Source organism: Zingiber officinale, chromosome 6B (assembly GCF_018446385.1).
Source record: "Zingiber officinale cultivar Zhangliang chromosome 6B, Zo_v1.1, whole genome shotgun sequence".
In the NCBI taxonomy this organism is placed as follows: Eukaryota; Viridiplantae; Streptophyta; class Magnoliopsida; order Zingiberales; family Zingiberaceae; genus Zingiber; species Zingiber officinale.
The window spans coordinates 119,938,727-119,955,363 of NC_055996.1; the positions used below are offsets into that span (position 1 = coordinate 119,938,727).

General features: G+C 34.6%; 1 protein-coding gene across 1 annotated transcript; it reads left to right on the forward strand.

The window, feature by feature from the left end:
* Positions 1–498: 498 nt before the first annotated feature.
* LOC121990597 (organic cation/carnitine transporter 4-like) lies at positions 499–15,906 on the forward strand. The gene is made up of 2 exons (XM_042544708.1): positions 499–971; positions 14,622–15,906. The coding sequence occupies exons 1-2, from the start codon at positions 635–637 to the stop codon at positions 15,788–15,790; spliced, it is 1,506 nt and encodes a 501-aa protein (XP_042400642.1). The 5' UTR covers positions 499–634; the 3' UTR covers positions 15,791–15,906.
* The last annotated feature ends 731 nt before the right edge of the window (positions 15,907–16,637 follow it).

The window sequence follows — 16,637 nt, forward strand, 5'->3', positions numbered from 1 at the left end:
TTTTTTAATAATACATCATATCTCTAAATATCATTAATCAAAATTTTTTTAATAATACATCACACCTAAATCAATCATAGATCTCTACATTTATAAAAATTACTAATAATTCACAATATGACATTTTATTCTGGATTTCACTAAAAATTAGTAGATACATGAGCATATTTTTGATAAAATAATAAGGTATATTAAATGAGACAGCCGACTACTGACCAATTAGACTCGAGCAAATTTGCTTTCCATAGTTAGTGAGAGAAGAGAAATTGAGTTTGAAATTAAACCACCAGCTGGCTCACTTTACTCGTGCTTTCTAGTTCAGATCATCTGTTCTCATTTCTCTCTGTTTTCGTATCTCATTATTGATCGGATGGATCAGATTAAATCTTAAGAATACTTTTAGATTTAATTTGATCAGTTCGATTGATAATGAGATATAGGACAGAGATAAATAAGGACAGAGGATCCGAACTGCGTCCTTCCTTCATACTATTCTATTCAAGTCAACCAAGCAGGCTCATCCCCTGCCCATGTTTTTCTCTCCTCCTTCCTCCTCCTAATTCCCACTTTCCAAACTAAATTAATCGCCCAACTTTCCCGGACGCCGGCCGTTCGTTCATCCCAATATATAGCCATGGGCTCTCTGGGGGGCGCCACCTCCGATCTCCGTTCGCCCCTCCTCCTCCCGTCGGAGAGGCGGCTGGGGATCGACGAAGTGCTGAGGCAGCACGCAGGGGAGTTCGGGCGGTGGCAGCTGCGCCACTTCGTGCTGGTATCCGCGGCGTGGGCGCTCGAGGCCTTCCACACCATGGTCATGATCTTCGCCGACCGCGAGACGTCCGAGGAGCCTCGGCAATGGGACTGGCTCGGAGGTGGCGCCGCCTCCACCGTCGCGGAGTGGGGATTGGTCGGCGAGCAGCGTTACAAGATTGGCCTTGTTCAATCCGCCTTTTTTCTCGGCTGCATGATCGGTGAGTCGATTTTTACTCTCGCTATATTTTCTCAGTTATTTAATTTATTTCGTATTACTTTTGGAATCGTACGTGGTCCTAACTCCTAAGACAAATTTATTAGCTTCCAATCTCGCTTTCGTTATACGACTAGGAACTAGCTAGATATGATTGAAATCATTGATCACTGAAAGGAGTCCCCCGCTGGATCCGCCCCTGACCATTTCAAAATTCCATCCACCACATGATCAGTCCTTACGTCTATAGTTGAAAAATACAAGCTAGCTAGAGTAATTAATCTTTTGAGAACCCGACATCGCCTCATGATTCATTTCATCTCGCTAAATCAGAATTTGATGTTTTTGCTAGCGACTAGCGAGATTCTTTATCACATGAAAAGATTGATTTTGAATCTACTTGCACCCATAAGTTTATCATCTTTAAATACTATTATATCAAAATATAATTTATTAATTTGATTAAAATTATTTAAATTTCATCAAAATCATTTTAAAATAGTTTAAAAAACAATTATATAAATGCTACAATCCTAAATTCTAAATATATTATGATAACTACTAAGTAACTTCTACATGTTATAATAGTTATTGGATAACTTCTACAACTTACGTCAATAATCCTCTTGCTATATTTTTTTTAGTTATTTAGTTTGTATTATTTTAGAATTTTATACGGTCCTAAACTAAATTAACTTGGATAAAAATTAAAATGAAGTCCTATTTTTCCTTTTTGAACTAAGGGGCATCCTTTTTTTTATTTTTAATCAAAAGCGCCCACCCCTCTAATAAGGGCAGTAATGTAAAAAAAAAAGACACTTTTATTTGTTGAAATCATAAAAGGGAGTCCCTTTTTATTTTTTATTTTTATCAAAAGGATGACCCACCCTACCATCCCCTCGTAAAATAACAAAGTTGTCCTTAATTATACTGTTTAACATTATTGCCTCTTGTCATACGTATTAAATTGTTAATCGGTTGAGTGCATTATAGTAGCTACGATTTTATAGTTGCTACACATGCATGTTGTAGCAACAACGATTTTGTAGTTGCTACAACGCATACTTAATTTGTTCAAAAATATTCATGTTGTAGTAGGTAGAGTTTCATAGCTAATACAACACAGATAAAATCATATTCACCTATCATTCACGTTGTAACAACTACATTTTATAGTAAACATCTAACATTTCGTTTCTACAACGTGCTCAACTTATTCAAGATATAATATATGTGGCGGGAGCTTGAGGACAGTTGTGTCATTTTTTGAGGAGGGATAGTGGGATGAGACTTCCTTTTGATAAAAATAAAAAATAAAAAGGAACGTCCCTTTGATGATTTCAAAAAAATAGGAGGCTCTTTTGATTTTTACTCCAACAACTCATGTGTAGTTACACAACTGCTCTATGATAAACTATTCCCATATTATTATCTCCTGCCACCCAGTCCCATCAACCAGTTGTATGAATAAGAAAAGTTTATTTTATAATAGCTATGAAATTATCTATTACAACGTAAATATTATTAAAAAAGATAAGTCCATGTTATAATAATTACAGTTCATAGTTGTTATAACATTGTAACAACTATAGTTTCATAATTTTTAAAATATAAATGCTATTAAATATATCAAATCTATATTTAATGCATTGTATTTAATACATGTGTTAGGATATAATAATACCGAATATTATATTTAAAGTTAATTATACCATTTTAATTAAAAGATGCCCCTTTTGATTTTTTTTTTAAAATAAGGTGTATATATATATATATATAGTATTCACTTTATTAGCCTCATGTGTATTTTTTTTATTTAATCTAAAATACTAAAAATTAAATTCTAAATCATAAATCTTAAATTCCTAAAAACAAATATACTTATGCTCATAAGATGAACAAAATAAGATAATTATGGTAACATTTTTTTTTTGTATATAGAGAGAGTGTGCGCAAATATGAGTACCTGGATGTTCGTCTAAGCACCTTGATTCTCAAAAATGAATCAAGTCGCTTGATCAGACGTCTCACGTCCAAGTATCCTTATTTATATTTAATCGTTCATAAATATATAAGATAAAAATGTAAATAGTAAAATTCCTATATAGTTTTTACCCGATTACTTTCAAAATCGATTTCGTTGAAGACGATGATTGAAATTATTGGTCCCCGAATGGAGTCAGAATCGCATACCATGTTAGACCAATTCAAATCAACCATCACATCAGTCCTTGCGTCTATAGTTGAAAAATACAACACTCATCTTTTGGCCCGGTATCTCTTTTTTTTCGTCTCCATGTTCTCAGGTAAAAATTAATGGAATAGTTTGTTCTTCAAAACGTGGAAAGGACATCTCCACGTTTCGAAGAAAAAAAATATTGACTTGATCATAAATGTTCTCATCTGCCTCCTAATCCTTTGTCGTGCGTCTGTCTCAAAATATTTAATTGTCCCAGATCTGACAGAACGTTTCTCAAGTATTTAAAATTTAATTTTTCGACTGGTCAACCGCTCATGCAAAACATGGAAAGGACATTATATCTATCTTCCACTTCTTGGAAATTTAATATAAATAAAAATTAAAAATTGAAATTTAATATAAATAAAAAAATTAAATTTTAATCTTTGATCCAGATTAACAAATCTTAATCATTCAATTTAAAAGATTTAAAAATCTCATTCATTGATTTTCAAAAGATGACATCTAATGAAGAGGTAGGGTATCTCTTAGAAAAAGACACTATCTACATCGTCCAATTTAAAATGGATGGATGAGAACTAATTGAATCAAGAGGTTCTTATACCCCTTCATTAAGTATAAATAATGTCCCTCACATCCTCATTTTACTCACTCAATTCCTTCCAAGAAAAGTAAGCATTGCATTCCATACTTGCATTGGAGAGTTCAAGAAGTTTATTCGGTTCAGAGGTTTTACGATTTGCAATGCTACTATTGCAAGATAAAGTTGTTGTATCTTGGGAGACGATTGTCATGTTCTGTGAGCACCGTGTGCGGGGTAAATTCATCTTAAATACATAGAGTCTAAGGGAGCATTTGGTTCTTTCCTAGGAATAGGACTGTCAATCATAGAATTGTGGAATGGAAATGAGTATGAGCATGGATATCACTCTTAAAAGCAATGTTTAGTTAGTTGAATATTTTCTATCAGAATAAATCAAAATTTTCTTTTTTACCCTTAAAGGAAAATAAGAGAAAAACTTAGATGTAAGAGAAAGTTGAATGTAAGAGAAAAACATGATGAGAGAGATGATAAGAGAGAAAGTGTGATGGGAAAGAATGAAGAGAGAGAAAGTGCGATGAGAGAAAATGAGGAAAGAGAGTGTAATGGGAGAGAACATGATGATAGAAGATGAGAGAGAAAATATAATGAGTGAGAAAATATGATGAGAGAGGATGAAGAGAAAGAAAGTGTAATGAGAAAAAAATAAGGAGAGAGAGTGTGATGGGAGAAATTGAGGAGAGAGAAAGTATGATGAGAGAGAAAGTGTGATGAAAAAAAGGAAAATGAATGTGATGAGAGAGATTGAGAAGTGAGAAAGTATGATGAGAGAGAAAGCATGATGAGAGAGAAAGTTTGTTGAGAAAAAGGAAGAGAGTGTGATGGGAGAGATTGAGGAGAGAGAAAATATGATGAGATAAAAGCATGATGAGAGAGAAAATATGATGAGAAAAAAAAGAGTGTGATGTGAGGGATTGAAGAGAGAGAAAGTATAATGAAAGAGGAAGTATAATGAGAGAGAAAGTGTGATGAGAAAAAAAAAGAGAGAAGAGAGTGTGATGGAAGAGATTAAGGAGAGAGAAAGTGTGATGAGAGAGAAAGTGTAATGAGAAAAAAAGAGGAAAGAAAGTGTGATGAGTAAGATTAAGGAGAGAGAAAGTGGGTGATAAAATGAGAATAGAGAAAATATGATGAGAGAGAACAAGGAAAGAGAAAGTGATATGAAAGAAAAATTAAATAAATCTATTTTGATGTTAAGGGGAAAAATTTTAGTTTTGGGTCAAGGGTATTTTTGGAATAAGGAAATATTTTGATTGTTAAAAATAGAGTAATAACTCATTGAAGGGGAGATATGAGAATGAATCATTACCCAATTATAAAAATTCATTCCCTTATTTATATTTCCATTCATATAATCCAAACATCAACAATGACAATCAATAATTACTATTCCCATTCCCCACTCTTATTCCCCTAAACCAAACGCCCCCTAACTCTAGCCTCGACTTCGCCAAAACGATAGTATACCGTCATTCTACCCGCACTCAGATTGCACCACCACTACAAAATCCCGACAATTTTAAGACGAATTTATTCGTGCAATCTTAATGGATTCATCATCGGTGGTTCCTGTTCCACCGGCTTATGGAGAGAAGCCAGAGAAGTTTACAGGTATAGATTTCAAGAGGTGGTAGCAAAAGATGTTGTTTTACCTAATCACGTTGAATCTTATGAGGTTCATACGTGAAGATGCACCCTCCATATCTTAAGGTGAGACTGATAAAAATAAGAGGGTGGCATATGATGCTTGGGGGCATAATGACTTCTTATGTCAAAATTATATCCTCAATGGCTTCGACAATATATTATAGAATGTGTATATTCCAATGACAACTGCAAAGGAGTTATGGGAATCCCTGAAAAGAAAGTACAAAATAGAAGATGTCGGACTGAAGAAATTCATCGTCGGCAAATTCTTAGACTTCAAGATGATTGATTCCAAAACTGTGATAACTCAAGTCCAAGAATTGCAGTTGATCCTACATAATCTGCATACCGAGGGCATGACAATGAATGAGTCCTTTCAAGTTATTGCGATAATTGAGAAACTTCCGCCTTCGTGGAGGGAATTCAAAAATTATCTAAAACACAAGTGAAAGAAGATGAGACTTGAAGATCTGATTGTAAGACTGCGGATTGAAGAAGACAATCGCAAGCAATTATAATCAATAAAAATGTCTATATTTGCAAAAGCAAATCTGCTAGAACCAAACACTGACAAGAAAAGAAAGTATCCCAGTAAAGGACAGAGCTAAGGGAGAGCCAAAAAGTTCTAAGGAACATGCCACAACTGTGGAAAACTGAATCACAAGGCCAAAGACTGCCGACGTCCAAAGAAAGTCACTCAAGTGCACATGACTAAAGATAACTCAGTGCCGATAGATATGTCAGAATTAGACTTGACTGCCATTGTATTTGAAGCCAACTTGGTAGACAATCCAAGGTAGTGGTGGGTCGATATTGGTGCCACACGACATATTTTCTCTGACAAGGCCCAATTTTCAACTTATACCCCTATTAATGGGAGAAAACTAATTATGAAAAATTCTACAACTTCCAATATTGTTGGTCTTGGCAAAGATGGTACTAAAGATGACATCAGGCAAAAAAGTAACACTAATTGATGTGCTTCATATTCCTAACATTCGAAAGAATCTAGTGTCCGGGTTGGCTCTTGTCAAAGTTGGATTCAAGCTAGTGTTTGAGTCGAATAAATATGTATGGACAAAAAATAGTCAATTCATAGGTAGATGATTCATGGAGAACGGTCTATTTAAAATGCATGTAATGGTTCTACATCATGAATTTAATGGCAATAAAATGATAAATTCTGCTTATTTAGTTGAGTGTTCCAATTTATGTCATGTTAGACTTGGACATGTAAATTACAATACTTTGCGACGACTTATGAATTTAAACTTATTGCCAACATTTAATGTTGATTCAACACATAAATATGAAATATGTGTTAAAGCTAAAATGACAAAGTTGTCTTTCCATTCAGTAGAAAGAAGCATGATCCCTCTAGAATTAATTCACAGTGACATATGTGACTTAAAATTCGTGCAAACTAGAGGAGGCTAAAAGTATTTTGTTACTTTCATTGATAATTGCACTAGATACTGTTATGTGTATCTATTGAAAGGCAAAGATAAAGTCTTAAAAGCATTAAAAAATTATAAGAATGAAGTTGAGAATCGAATTGGTCAACGAATTAAAAGAATTCGAAGTGATCGAGGAGGAGAATATGATGATCCATTTGATGAATTTTGTACAGAATTTAGCATTATTCATCAAACAACAGCTCCTTACTCTCCTCAATCAAATGGAATTGTCGAGCGTAAGAACCGAACTATTAAAGAAATGATGAATGTTATGATAATAAGTTCAGATTTACCCCAGAATTTATAGGGGAAACTATTTTATCGGCAAATCATATTCTCAATAATATCTCTCACAAAAGTAAAGATAAAACTCTTTATGAGTTATGGAAGGGTCATAAGCCTTCTTATAAATATCTAAAAGTGTAGGGGTGTTTGCCTAAGGTGGAAGTGTCTAAACCAAAGTAAACCAAAATAGGACCAAAGACAGTTAATTACATTTTTATTGGATATGCCAATAATAGTAGTGCATATCGATTTTTGGTGTACAAATCAACAGTCCTTGATGTACATGTTGGAACAACAATTGAATCAAGGATGTTGTATTTTTTTTTGAAGATATCTTTCCTTGCAAAGATAGGAAAGAGGAAAGTTCAAATAAAAGAACTTATGAAACTGCGAGTAAAGATAATCTTAGAAATAATTAAGAACCAAGACACAGTAAGAGGGTGAGTATAGTAAATTTATTTGGTCCTGATTTCATGACTTATATATTAGAAAATGAGGACAATAAACAAAGCCTTATCAAGTCCCGAGGCTCTCTTTTGGAAAGAAGCCATCAATAGTGAAATAAATTCTATCATGCAAAATCATACTTGGGAATTGATGGATATTCCACCTAGAATAAAGCCTTTAGGATGTAAATGGATCATAAAGAAGAAATATAATGCTGATGAAACTATTGAAAAATACAAGGCAAGACTAGTGGCAAAGGGATTCAAGAAAAAAGAAGGCCTTGACTTCTTTGACACATATTCACCAGTAACAAGGATCACATCCATTCGAGTACTCATTGCTATTGGTGTAATACATAACCTTGAGATACATCAAATGGATGTGAAAACACCCTTTCTAAATGGTGAATTAAAAGAAGAAATTTATATGGAGCAACCTGAAGGATTTGTGGCTCCAAGATAAGACAATAAGGTGTGTAGACTCGTGAAGTCACTATATGGGCTAAAACAAGCACCTAAATATTGGCATGAGAAATTTGACAAGACTATGTTGTCAAATGGATTTAAAATAAACGAGTGTGATAAATACATATATATCAAAGACACACCTTACTCGTTTGTCATTATTTGTCTATATGTAGACGATATGCTCATCATGGGTAGTGATCATGATATAATCATGATTGCTAAAAAGATGTTGACAAAAACTTTTGATATGAAAGATATGGGTATAGCGGATGTTATACTTCGGATAAAGATCGATAATACATTAGATGGAATTATCCTTTCACAGTTTCATTATATTGAGGCATTGCTAAGGAAATTTAATGTAGATGATCTTTCCCCTATGAAAACACCTATGGACTTAAGCCTGCATTTGGCTAAGAACCATGGTGAACTTGTATCCCAATTGGAATATTTGAGGATAATTGGCAGTTTGATGTATATCACTAACTGCACACGTTCGGATATTGCATATGTGGTCAACAAATTAAGTATATTTGCAAGTAATCCAAATGATGATCATTGGAAGACATTAATAAGGGGTTTTAAATATTTAAGATATATCTTAGAGTATGAATTACATTATATGAGATATCCAGTGGTACTAGAAGACTATTGTGATGCAAATTGAATATCTGATACAAAAAACTTTAAATCCACCAGTGGATATGTATTTACCATTGGTGGTAGAGCAGTGTCATGGAAATCCATGAAACAAACCTGCATAGCTCAATCAACTATGGAATCTGAGTTTATAGCCTTAGATAAAATCCTAAAGGAAGCTAAATGGCTTCGTAACCTTTTAGAAGATATCCCATGTTAGGAAAAACCAGTGCCTGTCGTGATGATACAATATGATAATCAATCAGCAATTGCAAGGTCACAAAATAGCTTGTATAATGGTAAGTCACGACATATTCATCGACGACATAATACCATTAGGCAGTTGATCTCTAACGGAGTTATCTCTGTCGATTATGTCAAATCAAAAGATAACTTGGCAGATCCATTTACAAAAGGGTTAAATAGAGATCAAATATACTGCACATCAAGAGGAATGAGATTAAAATCTACAAACAAGAACATTCATAGTAGCTAGTAACCCAACCTTGTTGTCTGGAGATCCCAAGATCTTGGTTCAATAGGACAATGAAATTCTGAAAGTTCATGTGAGCACTTGGACTAGTTCTCCTCCCATTCCTAGGATGGAAAAGTGCTACCTACGATATGTAGTGAGGTTAAGTTATAAATTTTTAATGACTCCTATACTTGAAAAAGTAGAGTATGGTAAGATACTCTTTAGAGGAAGTCACCTATATAAGTATGAAGACGGGTCGCTTCAATGAAATATTTATGAATCCAAGATATTGTCTATGGCCAAAACGGACAAAACAGTGAGAACTATAAAGAAGTGAGAGAAGTTATTGTGTAGGTACCATTGTTTTGGTTTACACAAACGACTGAGTAGTTCAAGACATCATGTTCACTAAGCAGCTTAGTAAATTTGATGTTACTCTATTACGGAAGGTTCAAAGCCACAAGCTACCTCTCCTGATGAAATAATTTTTCGATTGAACTCTTCTTAGGTGATAATATGCATGCATTAATTTTCATTTATGTGGGGTATTTTTGGAAATTTAATATAAATGAGAAATTAAATCTTAATCGTTGGATCAAGATGTTATGCCCAAAGGGATGTTCACATATCTCTACAATGACATGATATTGTCCACTTTGAGCCTGGACTCTCATGGCTTTGCTCCTGGGCTCTCCCCAAAAGACCTCATGCCAATAGAGATATCCTACATCCTTTTAACCCCATGATCTTTACCAAATCTTTCCAATATGAGACTTTGATTGAACCCCAATACAAGATTGACAAATGTTAATCATTCAACTTGAAAGGTTTAAGTGCCCTTTGGATGGCTAAATCTCATTCACTGATTTCCAAATGGTGGCATCTAATGAAGAGGTAGTGTGTCTCTTAGGAAAAGATGATATCTACATCATCTAATTCAAAATGGATGGATGAGATCTAATTGAATTAAAAGATTCTTATACCCCTTCATTAAGTATAAATAATGTCCCTTACATCATCATTTCACTTACTCAATTCCTTCCAAGAAAAGCAAGCATTGCATTCCATACTTGCATTGGAGAGTTCGAGAAATTTCTTCAGTTCGGAGGTCTTGCGATTTGCAATGCTGCTATTGCAAGATAAAGTCGTTGTATCTTAGGAGACGATTTTCGTGTTCCGTGAGCACCGTGTGTGAGACAAATTCGTCTTAAAGAGATAGAGTCTAACTCTAGCCTCGACTTCGCCAAAACGACAATATACCATCATTTTGCCCGCTCTCAAATTGCACCACCACTACAAGACCCCAACACCTCTCACTCAACCCCTATCATATGAGTGTAAGTTTATAGAAATTCAAATAGTTTAGGTCAATCAATGAGTTTCAATCAAAACCTACTAATTAACCTAAATAATTTAGATTGTGCTTATTTCAAATCGTATGAATTTCTTAGATTGCAAAGAGTCAAAAGATATACACTATTACTTATTTTGGGCTCCCCGGAGATGCTCTAGTATTATGCTAACTTTCAGCTAGAATGCTTGGACCTAGTCTCCCGAAGACCAAGACCATGTTGGACCCAATATGAGAACATATCAGGACCAAGTTGAGTTTGGTCTCCCCACATCAGGCCTAACTTGGTCCTAGTCTACTCTCGGATCAATGCAACATGGTCTTGGAATCTAGGAGACCGGACCCAAATGTTCTAACTAAAGATATTTTCACTTTGGTACTACTAAGGGGTACAAAAATAGTAAAGGAGAACATATTTGGACTCCTTAACACCTTAAAAATTCATAGAAATTAGAATAAGTGCAATTGAAGCTCCATAGGTCGATTAGTGAGTTTTGATCCAAATTTAATGATTGACCTAAACTATTTGGACTTCTGTTAATTTGCAATCACATAAAGAGTAGCGTTTTGAGAAGGTAGATTTGCAACCACATGTATAAGTGCAATTGAAGCTCAATAGATCGATCAGTGAGTTTTGATTGAAATTTACTGATAGACCTAGACTATTTGAATTTTTGTGAATTTGTAACCACATGAAAGAGTAGAGTTTGGAGAAGATGGATTTGATGTCAAATCTTGATTCTGATTTTAATAGTTAAATTAAAAAAAAATTGAATGGTATAAATTGATTAGATAAAAGGAAAGGAGATAGAGATCTGTTTTCACGATTGGAGAGAGATGTTGAGATTACATCCATCCGAGCCATCAAAATTATTTTAAAATTTAAGTGTTTCAAATGTGGCTTGGATGCATTGGAATTCGTCATGTGAAAATATTAATATTGACGGGAGGGATAAAACAGAAAAATCACCCAAATCAATGTGCTCTTTAGGCATTCTAAAGACCTCGGAGCTATGGTGCAGTGGAAGAGCGTTTAGTTGTCATGTATATATTTATGATTCGATTTTGAGATAAGACGTATTTGTAGGAATTTTTTCTCCAAATAAGACTTGCAATCAAGGGATGCTGGACTTCTGGGTCGTCCGCTAAGAGCGCTTCCCGATTTACCCTTACAGCGGATGAGAAACTTCTATGAGGTTGGACCGGTCATCCCAGATTCGATGTTATCTAACCTAATTAATCATCTTTAGTTAAAAGTTTATACATGATTTTTTTAAAAAAAATTTACGTGTGCCTGTTAAATTCCCGTATCAACTTTATTCGTTAAAAAAAATATAGATCCGCTATATTAACAGTCCCCTAGTACTGGCTCTACGGATATAGAGGGAGGTAAATATAGATATACAAATATTAGACGTATAATAAACTAAATCTCAAATCATCAATTTTTAAAAATCAATCCCTGACTATTATACTAAAAATATTATATATTTATCATCTATGCTACGTCTACTTATTCATTAAAGCATGAACATAGTGTCGCGGAAATACCGCAGGCTAAAACAACCAATCACAGTGCCTAACATATGGTCCCTCATTAAAGCATGAACATGGTGTCAAATCTTATTTGTTTACTTGGTGGTCCATACAAAAAGTAGCCCATCGTTAGGATTATTTTTATACTTAAAGGGCTAAAGTAAAATCTTGTCGGAAGTAAAATTTGTCTTGTTTAGAGTACACTGTAATTTATCATAATATATCAGTCGGCAATGCATTTTAATTTGGTTGATTAATCATATTAAAAATGGTTAGTTATTACATCCATATTCTTACCAAAACTGTACATATTTTTTTTAATAATTCTGGTATGTAGGTCTAGCAAGGAAATTTATCATAAATTTTTTTTCTTTTAAATAAATAAAACATAAAAACACATTGAATAATAATATTTTCTTAATATTTGTATAATGCTGATAGACCAAAGTATAAATATTTGATTTATCTGATCAAACAAAATAGTACTTGGATTAGTCGAGTTGACCGAGCATATATATATATATATATATATATATTCAATCATTTCGTCTATAGAATAATTTTTTAATCTTAGTTTTAAATATGATACTCGACTGTTTTTTTATCACGAATCGACTGTTGACGTATCAGTCGAGTGCCGTAGCTTAATTCAAAACGTTTTGTTCATTGTAACAGTTTCATCGATTGATTGTTCAAATTTCTTAGTTGAATGATAATGATCAGTCGAATTTTAAACATACTGTTCACTACAAAAGTGTCAATAGTCGATTTAATAATCAATTAATATATAATAAATCCCTTTAAATCCTCTCACGTCTCGAAATTGAGGTTTAGGAGTTCAGTCGATTGATATCTGTGTTTTAGTGTTACCAAGATTGAATTGTTACTTTATCTAGTATCCGATTGATCTTAATCCATCAAAATTTTCTTTGATTAGCATTTGATTAATCTTGATTTGATAGAATTTCCTTTGCCTAACATCTATTAAATTTTGATACGTTGAAACTTCACTATTACTTAACATTCAATCAAACTTGACCTATTAGGATTTCATCATTGTCTAGCATCTGCCTTGATCTATTAGGATTTCACCAATCACCACTACTTAGCATCCCGTGAATCTTAATCTATTAGAATTTCACTACTGCCAAACATTCGACCTTTATTGACCTATTTGGAATTTTCTCATTGTCAAGTGTCTAGTTAATCTTGATCCACTTAGACTTTACGTTTCATGCCTAGTCTTTTGTCTTCCATAACCCACTATTAAGATTTGGTTAACCTTAACATACCTAACTTTTTATTCTCACATCAAATATATTAATCAAATATTGAAATTCAACTCGAGCTAACTCCAGATTAGTCTTAACTAGAGGTCGATTGTATCAACACACAATTCTTGAAATCCAATAAAAACATCCTATTATTAGTCATAGAGACCTTAGCAATGAGATTAAAATCTTAATTTAATAACCAAAGGATACAAACTTTTATATGAATCTTGTAGTTTCTTTCTACAAATTGATCAATACTCAAGATATTGCTAGTTAATTTTGAAATATAATAAACATTACAAAGGAGAAGAATTGTATCTTTGCCTTCTATTTTCACTTTTATGTTGCCTTCAAAGTTTACAAAGTCTTTCATACTTGTATCAAGCCCCACAAATTTACTTTTATGACATGTCATAGGGTTGTTAAGATAAAATATACTTGTCTTTCAAATAGAGTCCTCATTGAGTGCAAAAAAAAGAAGGATTGCTTTGAATCATCTTACTTGTTCTCCCTTAGTTTTGTCTCTTCACTATCCATGTTGGTCTCAACCTCTACTAGAAATATCTCTTTTGATCTTCAAATTGGTCTTTGCTTATAATGCAAGTTCTTATTGCTCTTGTTTTCCATGATTCATACTTTATGAGCCCATAACGATCTATTTAATTCATCAATAATCAGAGTCTTCAAATATTTGAACTTTTCAATTGCAATAACTACACGTGATTAAATTTTGTAAAACATAGTATCTTTTCAATTACACAAATTAACATCAAATATAGTTTCTCTAAGCCTCTTTATTTGATTGATAATCATAAAAACTCTTATAAAATAGTCAAAGATAAATTTACTCTTCTTCGTACATAGTGAGTTAAATTCAGTTCTTAGTGTTTGAAGCCGAACATTATTTACTTTACCTACTCCCATAAATATATTGTCATTGGATCTAATACTACTTTATTAGAAAGTGTAGGACTCTCAAAAAACTTTATAGAAAGAAAAGAAAAGTTACAGTAAAATGGCTTCTATTGCAAAATGATTTATATTACCTGATTATTTATATTAAAATTTTAAACCATAATTTATTAATTAGATTCATGTATTTATTCTATTTAGCTATATGAATTATAAAATTCATGTATGATCACTTGCTGCATATACACGAAATATTTATTGTAATTCACGTATTCAAATTTAATCTTTAAATTTTTTAATACGATATATGATTAAAAAATTATTTGTTTATTTAAAAAATATAAAATATATTTGTGCTTCCAGGGTCGGGAGTGTTCGGCCATCTCTCTGACTCCTTCCTCGGAAGGAAAGGCTCCCTCATAGTCGTCTGCATCCTCAACGCCATCTTCGGCTTTCTCACCTCCATCTCGCCAGCTTACTGGTTCTACCTCGCTCTGCGCTTCCTCACCGGATTCAGCACCGGCGGCGTCGGCCTCTGCGCCTTCGTCCTCGCCACAGAGCCCATCGGCCCCTCCAAGCGAGGCGTAGCCGGCATGTCCACCTTCTACTTCTTCTCCGCCGGCATTGCCCTCCTTGCAGCCATTGCCTACCTCTTCGACTCTTGGCGCTTACTCTACGTGGTAACTTCCCTCCCCTCCCTCCTCTTCGTCCTCATGATCCTCCCGTTCGTCTCCGAGTCCCCTCGCTGGTACCTTGTCCGTCGGAAAACGCCCGAGGCCATGGCCGTCATGCATAGCATCGCCAAGAAGAACGGGGAGCACATTCCGCCGGGCGTCGTGGTTGTACTCGACGGCGAGCATGAAGAACATAAAGAAGATAATCAAGTTGCAGAAATAAAAAATAACGGGAATGTTGCGGTGGCGGCCGCCTCCATCATCGACGTCGTTCGCTCACCCACGACGAGAGTCCGCCTCGTCTTGATGGTGGCGATCAACTTCCTCAGCTCCGTCGTGTACTATGGCCTCAACCTCAATGTCGTCAACCTGGAGACCAACATCTACCTCAGCGTACTCCTGAATGCCGTCGCCGAGATGCCTGCTTACTTGCTCACCGCCGTGTTGCTCGACCGGTTCGGGAGAAGGCCGCTCGCTATCGGCACCCTGTGGCTCAGCGGCGTGTTCTGCGTCATGGGCAGCCTAGCAAGCGGCGTCGCGGCAATGAAGGAAGTGAGGATGGCCTGCGGAGTCATCGGAATCTTCGGGATGGCGGCCACGTATAACTTGTTGTTCATTTACACGGCAGAGCTTTTTCCGACAGTGGTGCGGAACGCGGCGCTAGGGTGCGCGTCGCAAGCGTCGCAGATGGGGGCAATCGCGGCGCCCCTGGTGGTGGTGTTGGGTGGTCCACTGCCTTTCGCGGTGTTCGGTCTCTGCGGAATGGTGGGTGGGTTTCTGGCATTCTTGCTGCCGGAGACGATGAATCGTCCACTGTATGATACGATGGCCAGATTGGAGGAAGGAGAGCGATACTGATGACGAACTCACCTTCGCCTCTTTATTTCCTTCAAGTTTTCAACTTCTTTAAATTTGTTTTAAGATTTGCTTAGACTCCTATTTTGTTCCTCTCAAACAACTAGGTAAAAATTAAAAGGGCATATATAATTATTATAATTAGAATTATCAAATTTAAAAATACATTTTCTTTATATATATATATATATAAATATATATATATATATAGGTATATATATATATAAATAAAAATATGATCAACGATATGATAAATTTAATATCGATCTAAATTCTAAATTTTACTTTTAACTATTTTGATGTCGTTGAGATTGCCAGGTCGGCATGCTCCTTTTAAACCAAATAAACAATATAGCCACAAAGAAGTATCTAACAGAACATAAATCTCAATATCTGTGAATCGATAACAATCTGTAGCCATGGAACCATCAGAAGTTAAAAATCAAAAAACGTTTGAAAAACTTGACATTTGTTGACATTCTTAGTCCTGTTTCACGGCAAGACGTGGCGGTGGCGCCGAGGGGAAATTAGGAGGCGTAGACAGATGGCGCTGCGGCGGTGTGTCGATAAAAAGTTGGCAAGGTTGTCGAGATTATCGTACTATAGATGATGATATATCAAATCTCATATAAAAATTTCTGTAGCTACTGTAATAAAAATTTGGAAGAAAAAAATTAAGAAAAAGAGAAGACGATTTTGATACCATATTGAAATTAATAAGTAGATGAGAGAAATAACATAAAGTTTTTTTGTTAATCTTATTATTAAAGTCAATAATTTTATTTATATAAATTGTTCAATACAATAATGAAAAGATTAAATAAGACATATAATCATAATAATTATAAAT

What these genes read in the sequence shown, in the direction of transcription:
- LOC121990597 (XM_042544708.1), top strand. Translation starts at nt 635, where the DNA reads ATGGGCTCTCTGGGGGGCGCCACCTCCGATCTCCGTTCGCCCCTCCTC. An exon ending in TTTTCTCGGCTGCATGATCG is followed by an intron (nt 972 to 14,621) that starts GTGAGTCGATTT and finishes TTGTGCTTCCAG; the next exon opens with GGTCGGGAGTGTTCGGCCAT.